The sequence below is a fragment of the Coenobita brevimanus genome, chromosome 49, assembly GCF_032717465.1.
Source record: "Coenobita brevimanus isolate Jiangsu-jjx chromosome 49, ASM3271746v2, whole genome shotgun sequence".
Lineage (NCBI taxonomy): Eukaryota > Metazoa > Arthropoda > Malacostraca > Decapoda > Coenobitidae > Coenobita > Coenobita brevimanus.
Window position 1 is genome coordinate 164,261 of NC_137002.1, and position 13,329 is coordinate 177,589.

The following is a 13,329-nucleotide window of genomic DNA, read 5'->3' on the forward strand; positions in this document are numbered from 1 at the left end:
CTCTGTGTTAGGGTCCGTAAGTACAAGTCCATAAGCTGGGGCCCAATATCCGGACAAAACCAATATCCGAACCTACCGATGGCTCTATTGATCCGGATATTGGAGTGATTACTGTATATACAATTTACTAATAGACAGGTATTGCCTGAATCGTATATTACCTTCAATGCTACAAATATTCCCATTTCCAAAAGTATTAAAATTCTCGGCGTCTCGCTTAACAATGCCCTCAGCTGGACCTCTCATATTAGATCACTTGCTAAAACCGCCTCAAAGAAACTTGGATTATTGTACAGAGTCCGTAACTTCTTCACTGACGAGCAGTTAGTTATAATTTATAAGAGTCATGTGCACTCTCAGCCTGAATACTGCTCACCCTTGTGGAGTGGATGTGGAGAGGTTGCATTAAAACAAGTAGACAAAATTCAGAACAAAGCTGTTAGAGTTATTAATAACCCAGCTATTACTAATAAACTACCTCCCCTACAAGTAAGAAGGAATGTTGCCTCCCTTGCGTTATTTTACAGATATTTCTATAGCAAATGCTCAGACGAAGTTGCGTCCATGGTGCCACCTCTCCATGCCTCCCCTCATGCTACATGGGCAGCTGGCAGCGCTCATGACTGGAATGTCACTCAGCCATATTGCAGAACTTCTGCCAATCAGAATTCTTTCATTCCCCGAACTGCATCTCTCTGGTACTCGCTTCCCCAGAGTTGTTTCCCTCCAAACTTCAACCTACAGCTGTTCAAGTCTAACTGTTACAGATATTTTATGAACAGAGGACACCAGTAATCTGGTGCATGGATTTTTTTTTTTTTTTTTTTTTATTCATTTGTTTTTCCTTCCTCTGTTCTGTTATTAAAAAAAAAAAAAAATGTAAGGTGTACTCACGTGGCAGGCAATGATGGCACCAATGCCCCAGCCAAGGAGTACAATGGGGCTGGAGGGATACTGTGATCGAACTTCAGTCACCCGTGCCCTCACTGCCCCCAGGATCTGCTCCAACACTGTTCCAGCATCACTACTGTCTGAGGTCATAGGGATGTTCAATAATAAAAAAATCTTGCATTTTCATTTTATCTGAGGAAAAGTACGTCAACTAATTTTTACTACATCTCTACAGTGACAAACCTATTTCACTTACTCCAAGTAATAACTAGCTTCTTTCACTTCATCTCTGAACACTGCCAAATTTAGTTCAATTATCCCAGGTAAAGTAATAACTAGTTTTAGCAATAAATGTAAAAATAAACTTTTTTGTTACTCTTTTTCAGGGCAGAGCAGGATGCAGGTTGGGCTACTATACTCCATACCATTTAAACAAAAGAAGACTATTTACCTACTCCCTGGCGGTGTTTTCATGACTGAAAAACCACTAGCCTCCTCTTTAATTCAAACTGTGATTTGTTATTGCAGAATATTCTCTGATCTCAAACCTCTAGCATCCCCGACACTTATACAGAATTTGGCAACACAGCAAACCATTCAGAGACACTAACCCTGAGAGATCATAACAGGTACGGTCTTGGCCATGTGCTGGAGCTGAGCATTGAAGAAGCGTATTCTGCGTGGAGCCTGAGGTACACTGGAAGGGCGACCACTGGGCACCTGTACCACTACTACTGATCCCTCCAGCTTCCTCTGTACTCAAACACAAATACAAATTGTTCACAGCAATTTGGTGCAATGTTCATTTGAATTATTAGCCTCAGTTAACCCACTCGGCAAAAGGATGTCTCATTTAAGCTGATAAAACTAGTTATTATTCACCAGAACAAAATACAAGACTTCCTAAACATAAAAGAGTTAATGGAGATACTGTAGCTTCTAACCCCTTCTGCGCTGAGTAAAATTATCAATCCTCAGTTGGGGTGGGGGTGTGGGGTGCGGGGAGTATTTTTTTACGTACCACAGCAGTCAACACAAAACTGTTCAGTTGGTGCTGACACTGTGTTATGCTCTATTAACAGTGCTGACACTGTTATGCGGTTGTACATGAGGACCACAAAGACATAAAGCAACTTGGTGGTGGGATGAGGGTGTAGATGCTGCAGATAAGGAGAAAAGAAGGCTTTTCCGGGAATGGAAGAAGGGTGGTAGCAATGTGGAATACTTGGCTGCCAAGCGTTGGGCTAGAAGAGAGGTTACAGGGCAAAGTCTGAGTCACAGAGACTTTTACTTGATAACCTAAATCAAGGGGAAAGGAAAAATATGATATTTAAGGTGGCAAATCACATGAAGGGGGATAATCGGGATAATATAGGTGAGTAGTGTGAAGAATGATGAAGGAAGGGTAGTGGTGAACAGTGAGGATATTAAAGATGCATGGAGAAAGCATTATAGCCAGTTGTTGAATGAGGAGTTTGACTGGGACAGGAAAGGTTTGGAGCCAGCAGATCCAGTGTTTGGCCCTTGGCCTTTGATTGATGCTGATACTGTGAATGAGGCAATAGGAAGGATGAAGGTGGGGAAGGCAACAGAAGTGTCTGGGTTGACTGCCAAAATGTTGAAGGCCTCAGGAGATTTTTTTTTATTTTTTTTTTATTATCATCGTTTTTTTTTATGTGAGGAAGAAGGAACCAAAGGCCATGAGCCCGCAAAACTGTTCCTTCCAAGAGAAAAACAAAATACAAGAGAGTGCTAAATTCAAGATCCATTCATTTCAAGATGCCTGGACACACTGTGTTTGAAAGACTGGAGATCATAGGAAGCAGGAAATACAGACAGAGGGAGACAGTTCCAGAGTTGACCTGTTGCATAAATGAAGGACTGGGAGTAATGGTTAACTCTTGCATTAGAGAGTTGGACAGAAAAGGGGTTAGAGTTTGCTGCGGGATGGGTGCTACGCGCCCGTCATAGAAGTGGAGGAATGCATGCAGACAGTTCAGAGGAACAGTGACCACTGAAGCAGCGACAGAAAAGAGATAAAGATGCAACACTGCGGCAAACAGACAGAGGTTGAAGGGAGTCAGTAAGAGGGGGAGAGTTAATGAGATGAAAAGCCTTTGACTCCACCCTATCGAGGAGAGCTGTATGTGGGGAGCCTCCCCTCACATGAACGTTGTACTCCACACACGGGCGGATAAAACCCCTGTATAGAGTCAACAATTGTGCAGGGGCAAAGAAGGAACGGAGTCGGCTTAGCACACCCAATCGCTTGGAAGCAGATTTTACAAGAGATGTAATATGATCATTTCAAGACAAGTCCCGAGCAAATGAAACCTCAAGCATGTTCAAGGATGATGCAGGATTAAGTTGAGTATTATTAAACATAAGTGGGTATACCTGTGGAAGATTTTGTCAGGTTGATAGGTGCAAAAACTGAGTCTTTGATGCATTAAAAACAACCAGATTATTTTTACCCCAGTCAGAGATACGAGCCATGTCAGACATTAGGTGTGCCATAGCCTCATCCCTTGCCTGTTGAAGTAACTGCTGAGATGGACATTGTGGGAAATGAATGGAAAGGTGAAGGGTGGAGTCATCAGCGTATGAGTGGATAGGGTTAGATGTACAGCTTAGAAGGTCACTGATGAATAAAAGGAAGAGAGTTGGTGATAGGACAGAGCCCTGAGGAACACCACTGTTAATAGATCTAGGAGAAGAACGATAGCTGTCTACAACAGTGGCTATAGAACGACCAGAAAGGAAGCTAGCGATGAAGGCACAGAAAGAAGGATAGAAACTGTAAGAGGGCAGTTTGGAAATTAAAGATTTATGCCAGACTCGATCGAAAGCCTTTGAGATGTCAAGTGCAATGGCAAAGTTTCCCCAAAGTCCCGAAAGGAGGATGACCAGGAGTCTGAAAGGTAGGTGACAAGATCGCCTGTGGAGTGTCCCTGACGGAACCCATACTGACGATCAGAAAGAAGGTTGTGATAGGAATGATGCTTTAAAATTTTTCTATTAAGAATAGACTCAAAAACTTTTGAGATACAGGATGTTAAAGCAATCGGGCGATAGTTAGAGGGTTGGGAATGGTCACCCTTCTTTGGGACTGGCTGAATGAGAGCAAACTTCCAGCAAGAAGGAATGGTACAAGTTGACAGACAAAGGCGAAAGAGTTTGCCTAGCCAGGGTGTGAGCGCAGAAGCACAGTTCTTGAGAACAACAGGAGGGACTCCATCAGGCCCATATGCCTTATTAGTACTGAGGCCAGCAATGGCAGAAAACATATCAGCTGAAGAAATTTTAATGTTAGCCATGAAACTGTACAAACAGGTTAGGTATAGGTTGGAGGTGGGTATAGGCAAGGTCTGGGTATGATAGGGGAACAGCGTTCATTATCCGGATGTTGCCACTACCTGGACATGCCTTTGGCTCTATGATGTCCAGATAGATGAGGGATCACTGTACAGTACTGGTATATATTTTTCACCACCAAATTTATATATTTCTCTCTCTCTCTCTCACACACACACATGGTCATGCCATTGAACCACACACTTCCACTTTGAATGATCAACTTTTTTCATAGTTCATCAATAACACAAACTTTTTTCTACCCTCCGAACAATAAACTTTTATTACAGCATAACCATTCCATATACACACCCTCTTCTACCTTTTATTCAACCAAATTCTTGGGTCAGAAACTTAAAACATAGACTGCACAGAGTGTTACCGGTTTGTGGTGGTTGAGTGAGGGCACTGCGGGGTCCCATGGCCTCTTAAGCAACAGGTTAAGGGCCTCTACACTGGCTCCTCGGTGGGTGCTGCTCAGCGCAACCATCTTGTCTATTAGAGTTGGGATCTTTGACTTCAGTGTCTGCATAAGAAGAGATTCAGAGGGTAAGTGAAGGACTAGGAGGAGTAACCCCACGAAGAGCGCTAAATAAAATAATGTGGTATTAGCAAGAAACAACACTACAGTGTAATATCACTCCTGAATGGGTATAAGGATGGAGTGCTGTAAATCCTGTCACTCTACTATATTAGATATAAAGTTCTGCAATGTGGTAGGTGGGGGCACTCACCATCCACTCACTCAATGTACTGCTGCCGTCAGGTGTCTGCCCTTTCCTCTCCTCCATCCTTCTTTCCTTCCATCCTCTTCTGTCTTCCTTTACTTTATTCTTTCCTTGTCCTTCTGCCTATGGGTAACTTTACACTTCCTCTTCTGTCTTTCTTTCCTTCATTCTTTCCTCTTCCTTCTGCCTGTGGGTGACTCTACACTGAGTGACAAGCCAAATGGTTTCCTGTACACCAGGAAACCATTTACTATGCTGGGTGGTAACCATATAACCAAATTTTGGCGCCTGGTGGTTTAGTGAGTAATTATTGCGCTCCAATCGGATTGAACCGGTGAAGGTTTATATCCAAGGGATGGTTGGGGTTGATTGCTCATGTAATGCCACTCAGGGATGAGTGAGGCTGGTCACTCTCATCTTAAATGCTGGGACCAACTGCTTAGCCCCGGACCCCTACACTCTTCATGAGGCAATGTAGGATTGGATGATGGATGGATGGATGGATGGAATAAAGTTCTGCAACATTTCTATGACAAATTCACAGTAAGAACATTGTATATTATGCTGGTTGTAACTATATCATATGATTCTGCTAAGGAAAAATCTCAAACCTTTTCACTCTGAGGTCATCTCTCCTAAACCGAGTGGAATTGCAAGACTTTAGCCGAAATGAAGTTAAAATTACATCTTCAGCTCAATGGGATTCACGGAACTGGATAATTTAATCTGAGGCTAACATCATCTCAATCCTCATTTCCAACCTAAAAATGAGGTGCAATAAAATCTAGAAACAATAAAGACACTGAGAACACACAAAACTATCAAACATCTGTCCAGTGACAGAACAAGATATAAAAAGATGTCACTGTAGTGAAGGGATGAAGGTGAGGGAAATGAGTGTGAAAGTTTATCCACCCATCATCCAATCCTATGTCGTCCCATGAGGAACGTAGGAGCCCGGGGCTACGCAAGCAGTGACCAGCCTCACTCATCCCTGTGTGGTATTACATGAGCAATAAACCCCAACCATCCCTTGGATATAAACCTACACAGGCTCAATCTGATTGGAGTGCCTTAATTACCCACTAAACCACCAGGTGCCATAATTTGGTTATAAGTATGGTTACCACCCAGTGTAGTAAATGATTTCCTTGAGTAGAGGAAACCATTTGGTTTATCACTCTGTGCAGTCACCCACAGGCAGAAGGAAGAGGAAAAAATGAAGGAAAGAAAGACAGAAGACCGAGTGTAAAGTCATCCACAGGCAGCAGGAAAAGGAAAGAATGAAAGAAAGACAGAAGAGGAAGAAAGAGGAAAGGGCTGACACTCAAAGCAGCAATACAATGAATGAGTGGATGGTGAGTGCCCCCATCTACCAGTAAAGTGTGCATAAAAAAGGGCTATGTGCATTAAGGTATATGACTATGTATGCCTTTACCTGTAATATATCGAGGTATGCTGCCAAGTATGAGAGGCTGAGGTGCTGGAGGAGGATGGAATGCAGCCACTGGGTCAGCTTTGAGTCCCAGTTTACCCGAGCCAGCGCCTGACGGAATTTGGCTGATGTCTTGTCTGTTGGGGAATGACTGTCACTGACAAACTGTCCTGCACCAAAATCAAAAGGTTACCAATAATTCCCTACCAGATGTGGTTATGGAAGGTGTTACATGAAATATCTTTATGTGATGGCAATAAGAAGCAGGATGATATGAGAGGTTGCGGTATGGAAGGGGTTCATAGACCACTGGTTGGAAAATGAGTTTGGGTTGGCACAATATTTTCATCCATCCTCTATCATGTGGCCTTGGATGAGAACACCTTCTGCCACAGAAAGTATGGTTGAAAGCCCCCCCCCCCCCCCCCCCCCCCCCCCCCCCACAAAAAAAAAAAAAAAAAAAAAAAAAAAAAGTCCTGTACACACACTCAAAAAGGTACCATTACACCTTCTGCATGATACAAACTGACACCACAAACGAAACGTTTCATAACAGCTTTCCTTCAACCCTACCAAGACAGCTGGATTGCTCAGTATCAAACTCATCGGTCCCCCCGTAACAATACTTTTTTAAGTGTGTGTACATACTCGAGTTTGGGGAGGCAACTAACATGATTGTGTGCAACACATACTTTAGGAAGAAAAGTAGGTTAATTACGTATGAGTCTGGGGGAAAGAGCAGTCAGATAGATTATTTTCTGGTTAGGAGGGCTGATACGAGACTAGTGAGGGATGTTAAAGTTACAGGAAGTGAGGAGTGTGTGCAGCAGCACGAACTATTGAATTGTGATATGGTGCTTAAAGAATGAGTGATGAAAAACAGGGCTTATGTACCTACGAGGAAAATATGGAAGCTGAAAAACCAAGTAGTAAGAGATGCCTTCTATAGCGAGATGAGGAAAGTGGTGGCTGAATAGGAAGCCATAGACAGAGGCGTTAAGGAACGGTACAGAGCCCTCAAGAACAATCTCTTAAGAGTTACTGATGTAATATGCAGTTGGACAAGAGGACCACCAAGACATAAAGCAACTTGGTGGTGGGATGAGGGTGTAGAAGCTGCAGTTAAGGAGAAAAGAAGACTTTTCCAGAAATGGTGGCAGCAAGGAGGAATACTTGGCTGCAAAGTGTAAGGCTAGAAGAGGGGTATACAAGGCAAAGTCTGAGTAACAGTGGATTGCTTGCATTTGGTTGTAAGTGAAAGGTGCATAGTCTGGGTCTGTGGGGAACTGTCTCTTACGTCGGATGATAAGTCGGTCTTAAAACCTCGTTTCACTCTAAATTACTTTTTACTTGCTTATTTTAACTGATTTACATATAAGCATGAGGAATAAGAAAAAAAAAAGCAAAAACCCCAATAAAACCCAATAAAAACCCCCAAACCTAGCGGGTTGGGTTTTAAAAAACAAAAACTTTTTTTTTCAACCCTGCTGCAAGCCAACAAAAACTGTCCCAGGGAATAAATAGAACAAAACTGAACTCACCAACAAGTGCCCTGCGTGTGACGGGCTCGTTATGTGTGTCCTTGAGAGCCAGACGTCCCAGCCGGTCCGAGTCCAGAATCTGTACCACCTTGTTGAACAGTGCTGTCTGTGCTTCAGTCCAACCGAGTCTGGTTATACCATAGGAAAATACAAAACTCAGAATACTGAATTATAATGTACTCCTTTTACTCAACCTCAGCTTAAATTTGTCATCTCTCCATCGTCTGTGTCAAGCTATAATAAGAGATTAAGACTAGACTATGATGCTAGTCATGAAGATGTGCTATGAAAAGGGTGTGGAGTGGTAGTATGGTTGTCTTTTGTCAATGAGCTTCATGAAACAGGCCACAAAACAATAAAAATCTGGGTCACATTAGTGTGAAGAGAATACATTAATGACTCACTACCTCTAAATGATAGGATTATGTCAAGTGGATACTTATCACATAATGCTCCATAAAATACCAGTAATGAGGTTGATACAACATGGGTTCAATGGGGATAGTGAGGATACCTTTGATCATGAAACCTTAAAAAAAATTACACTTTCAGGCTTGTTCCCAGCAACCTCCATTGGCACCACACTTCCACTTGGGATGGCATCCTTCCCAGACACAATTTTCAAGTCGCAAGTTTCAGTGCAGGTATACCTCAATATACGATACCCCAGCTTGGCAATGGGGGTAGAAATACCACCATACCTCGCCTAATAATGGCCAAACCCTGGTTTAATGATGGGTTCTGATTTTTTAAAACTGATTTTGATTATATTTTAGACTAAAATTGTGTGTGTAGGTTGATCTGTAAACTGTTTTTAGATTCAGATTGATATATTTTAGTCACAGGTGGGGTGAACATTGTTATTATTGGGTACGGTTTGATTTTTTCCGGACTTATATTTGACGAATTTCAAATTTTATTTGTAGGTTTTCGTGAGTTATTTATGGGTGGTAGGCTCTGGTCAGCTTCTTTTACAGCTGTCAGGCCATTTAGATTGGCTATATACTTGTTTTTGGACTCATTTGGGTGGGTTTAGGACTTGGTTGGGGGGGGGGGAACCCAGGGCTGAAAAGAGCATCCCTACATGTTAAATATACCCCAGGATACGATACCCCACCTAATAATGGGTTTTTACTCAACCAATTGCATCGTTAAATTGGGGTATACCTGTATTTCACATAAAATAAAGTTTTCATTTCACTTAACATCACACAGTGCACTTTGTTATACACTTACACTGTTATCTGGCAACAGCAATGGTGTTTTAGAGGCCTTTCAAAACACAAAATGAAACGAATGGCAGACAGCCACAGTGACTGTAAACACTGGGCAATCACCTTGCTCAATCACCCGACTGGGTAGCCCCAACATTAGATGACTGGGAAGCCTGTGTACACAAGGTAGGCACAATTTCAGAATCATAAATTTCAGCATTTTACACACAAATAGTTATCACTTAGCTTAATATTACACACTGCACTATTTGTTACACACTTGCACTGATATCTGGCAATAGCAAACGTGTTTCAGTGGCCTTTCATACACATGAATGAAAGGTAGACAATCACAGTGTATACAAACAAGATGAGGTAGTGTTTTTGGGAGGGGACTTAAATGGTCATGTAGGTGAAGCAGCACAAGGTTATGAATGAGTGCATGGGGGATGTGCGTATGGTATAAGGAATGCAGGAGGGGAAAGGATACTCGAGTTTAGGGAGGCAACGGACATGATTGTGCGCAACAAATATTTTAGGAACAGGGACAGTAGGTAATTTATGTACGAGTCTGGGGGAAATAGCAGTCAGATAGATTATTTTCTGGTTAGGAGGGCCGATAGGAGGTTAGTGAGGGATGTTAAAGTTATAGGAAGTGAGGAGAGTGTGCAGCAGCACAAACTATTGATTTGTGATATGGTACTTAAAAAACAAGTGATGAAAAAGAGGACTTAGGTACCTAGGAGGAAAATATGGAAGCTGAAAAACCAAGTAGAAAGGGATGCCTTCTATAGCGAGTTGAGGAGAGTGGTGGCTGAACAGGGAGCTGTAGACTGAGGCGTTAATGAACAGTACAGAGCCCTCAAGAACAATCTCTTGAGAGTTACTGATGTAACATGCGGTTGGACAAGAGGACCATCAAGACATAAAGTAACTTGGTGGTGGGATGAGGGTGTAGAAGCCGCAGTTAAGGAGAAAAGAAGGCTTTTCCGGGAATGGAAGAAGGGTGGTAGCAAAGAGGAATATTTGGCTGCCATGCGGAGGGTTAGAAGAGAGGTATACAGGGCAAAGTCTGAGTCACAAAGACTATTACTTGATAACCTAAATCATGAGGAAAGGAAAAATATGATATTTAGGGTGGCAGGTCAGGTGAAGAGGGATAATTGGGATATTATAGGTGAGCAGTGTGTGAAGAATGATGAAGGTAGGATAGTGGTGAACAGTGAGGATATTAAAGATGCATGGAGAGAGCATTATAACTGGTTGTTGAATGAGGAGTTTGACTGGGACAGGGAAGGTTTGGAGCCAGCAGATCCAGTGTCTGGCCCTTGGCCTTTGATTGATACTGCTACTGTGAGTGAGGCAATAGTCAGGATGAAGGTGGGGAAGGCAGCAGGTGTGTCTAGGTTGACTGCCGAAATGTTGAAGGTCTCAGGCGATATAGGGGTGAGGTTAGTCACTGACCTGATAAATAGGAATTGGAATATCTGAGGTTGGATCTGAAATGATGCCAGAAAGTGTCATCGGAATATCAAAGGGTTAAGAAAAGTTCTCTGGAAGTGCTGCAATGAAATGGCTGGTAGTGCAATAGGTACAAGTTTAGATGAGCCTGTGGTAACTAAAACAAAATGACAACAACCTTATCAACTCCCTCCAAACAAAAGTACAATAACCTCATTCAAACCTCAGCCACATGACCCATCCCAGTCACTGGTGAGGAAGGGGAGAAAGTTAAATACCATATAAAATAAGAAGCCAAAATTACCAGGTTACAAAAAGCAATGGCACCAAAACATCTGGCACACAACTCACTTTGGTATTTTCTCCTCCCAGTCCTCCTCCTCGTCTTCACCCTCTCCATGGGTCTGTTTATCTTCAGTCCGTCCCTCAGGCTTGATTTGATCCAGGCGGGCAAATACCACATGGCGCTGACACTCACTCATTACTTGCCTTGCCTTACCCAGGTCATACGGCAGAGGGGGCGGGGGCGGGGGTTCACTGGACACGTCTATTACTTCCTCGCATCGACTGCTGGAAGCAAAAGTTTATCATAATTGATATTCCAACTGATTTCACAACTGGAGTCATCTATTAGATCCTTGATCCAACTGGTGGAAGAGAGAATAATCACCATCCATCCATCCATCATCCAATCCTACGTTGCCCCATGAGGAGCATAGAAGCCCGGGGCTAGGCAGTTGGTCCCGACATTTAAGATGAGAGTGATCCAATCTTCATTATATTTACAACTGGAGACATGTGTCAATTTGTAGAGACAATTATTTGGGGCAGAGTTTATCACAATCACCAGACTACCACACTAAATTTACAAATGGACACATTTACTAGTTCTTTGATGCAGCTGATGTAGGGCAGGGTTTATCACAATCACCATACTAACTGATACTGGTCCCTTACAGCAACCGTTGGAGGGCATAGTTTATCACAGGGTCATATTCTATGAGACTAAATATTCTGTAACACCTTTTTTTCTGAGCAACTAATTATCGGTATGCATAGTACAAATTATCATCCTTCTGTATGTTACAGATGCAAACACGGTTGATATTATTATGATGTACTATATTATGCAAAATTAATTACAAGGGAAGGGGTGCCATGAAGCTGCCTATCCTATCCAGAAAAAGATCTAAAAGTCCATTTGCAACTTAATTTTCAACTACAGTAAGTCCTTACAATACAAAGCTTCATTTAATGGTGTTTTCTTTTAAAAAGTCCATATAGTTAATTATACAAAAATCCCCAATTAACTCCTTCAACTCTAGTCACCTATACAGTATTTAATTTTGTTTTGCTATCCAATAATTTTTTTCCCATGAAATAAATAATGCCACAAAAAAGAAAATTAAATACCACTAAAGAGAAAATGAATCAAAATACTGTATGGCACTAAACAGAAAATGTAATACATAGTGTCACTAAAGAGAAAATGGAATAAATAATATGTCACCTCGTAGAAAATGAAGTATATAATGTCACTAGGGAATAAATGAAATATCACTGAGGCAAAAAAGGTCTCTAAGGAAAAAATTAAATAAATGTCATCTGAGTAATTAACATACGGTACCTTGGACCTGTGTGTGAGGAGTGTGGGCGTGGCTGTTTGGTCATAAACAGAGTCTTCCTGGGCCGGGCATGTGAGGCTTCAGGCCTCCAGTTCCAGGGCCGGGCATATGGGTGGTCTAGCAGCACTGTGTCTGGCTCACTCTCCTAAAAACATAAGAGGTTTTATGAAAAGGGAATATGAGGATACTGTAGGTGTACAAGGACTTTCGATGTCTCTCATACAAAAGATATACAGTATCGAAAGGGGAAAAATTTGTGTGAAGCTATGTGTGGAATGATTTTTGACTTATCTTTGTGAAGCCATGATTCTGGGTGCTTGAATGGTGATTGTGTGTGTGTGTGTGTGTGTGTGTGTGTGTGTGTGTGTGTGTGTAATTCACCGGGTCGGTCAGGATTCACTGGGTCGGTCAGGATTCACTGGGTCGGTCAGGATCACTTGATGGCCGTGATCGTCAGCTTTTACCCTCCCGGAAGGGAGCTGAGAGCTCATATAGTCCGATCTAAGGGCAAGGCTGTGACCTTCACACACGCACACACCCGTCCCCTTGCTCAAGGGAGACAGTAACCACCCACTTCATCAGTGAAACTTTTCGCAACCTGAGCGAGGCGCGAACTCCCATCCACCAGTTGCCAAGCAAGAATGTTACCACTGCACCAGCAAGCGGTGTGTGTGTATGTGTGTGTGTGTGTGTGTGTGTGTGTGTGTGTGTGTCTGACTTTGGGCATAAGCTTCACAGCCTGCTCCCAAGATGCAGTAGTCCTCCTGCATACCATACACCTCCACATGTCACCACTTTGGCACTAACATCCACAGTCCATACTGAATACATGCAAGGGCTGTCTCATACAGGACTGGTGAACTGGTATTAACGGGGCTATTTTTACGACATGTCGGCGCGCCTTCTGGTAGATCAGTAAAGTAGGCATTATGAAATTTAAATTCTTAATCTGTTCCCTGCTGTTGAGTGGATTTGAACCAGGATCCATTAGGACTGCAGGCCACCTCTATACCATTTCAGCCACCACCTCCCCCAAATGGGAATGTGACTCAATTGGTAAAACATTAATTTTGTTTGCAT

At 42.5% G+C, this 13,329-nt stretch overlaps 1 protein-coding gene across 1 annotated transcript in view; it reads right to left on the reverse strand.

Moving 5' to 3' along the window:
* The window catches only part of Rcd1 (Reduction in Cnn dots 1), a 50,586-nt gene that overhangs the window by 31,904 nt on the left and 5,353 nt on the right, over nt 1-13,329 (reverse strand). Inside the window, exons 4-10 of the mRNA XM_080272055.1 lie at nt 12,252-12,394; nt 10,976-11,194; nt 7,950-8,077; nt 6,412-6,545; nt 4,628-4,771; nt 1,503-1,644; nt 895-1,031 (exon numbers count right to left, since the gene is read on the reverse strand). Coding sequence (XP_080128181.1) covers nt 895-1,031; nt 1,503-1,644; nt 4,628-4,771; nt 6,412-6,545; nt 7,950-8,077; nt 10,976-11,194; nt 12,252-12,394 — 1,047 coding nt within the window. The remainder of the gene's footprint in view (nt 1-894; nt 1,032-1,502; nt 1,645-4,627; nt 4,772-6,411; nt 6,546-7,949; nt 8,078-10,975; nt 11,195-12,251; nt 12,395-13,329) is intronic.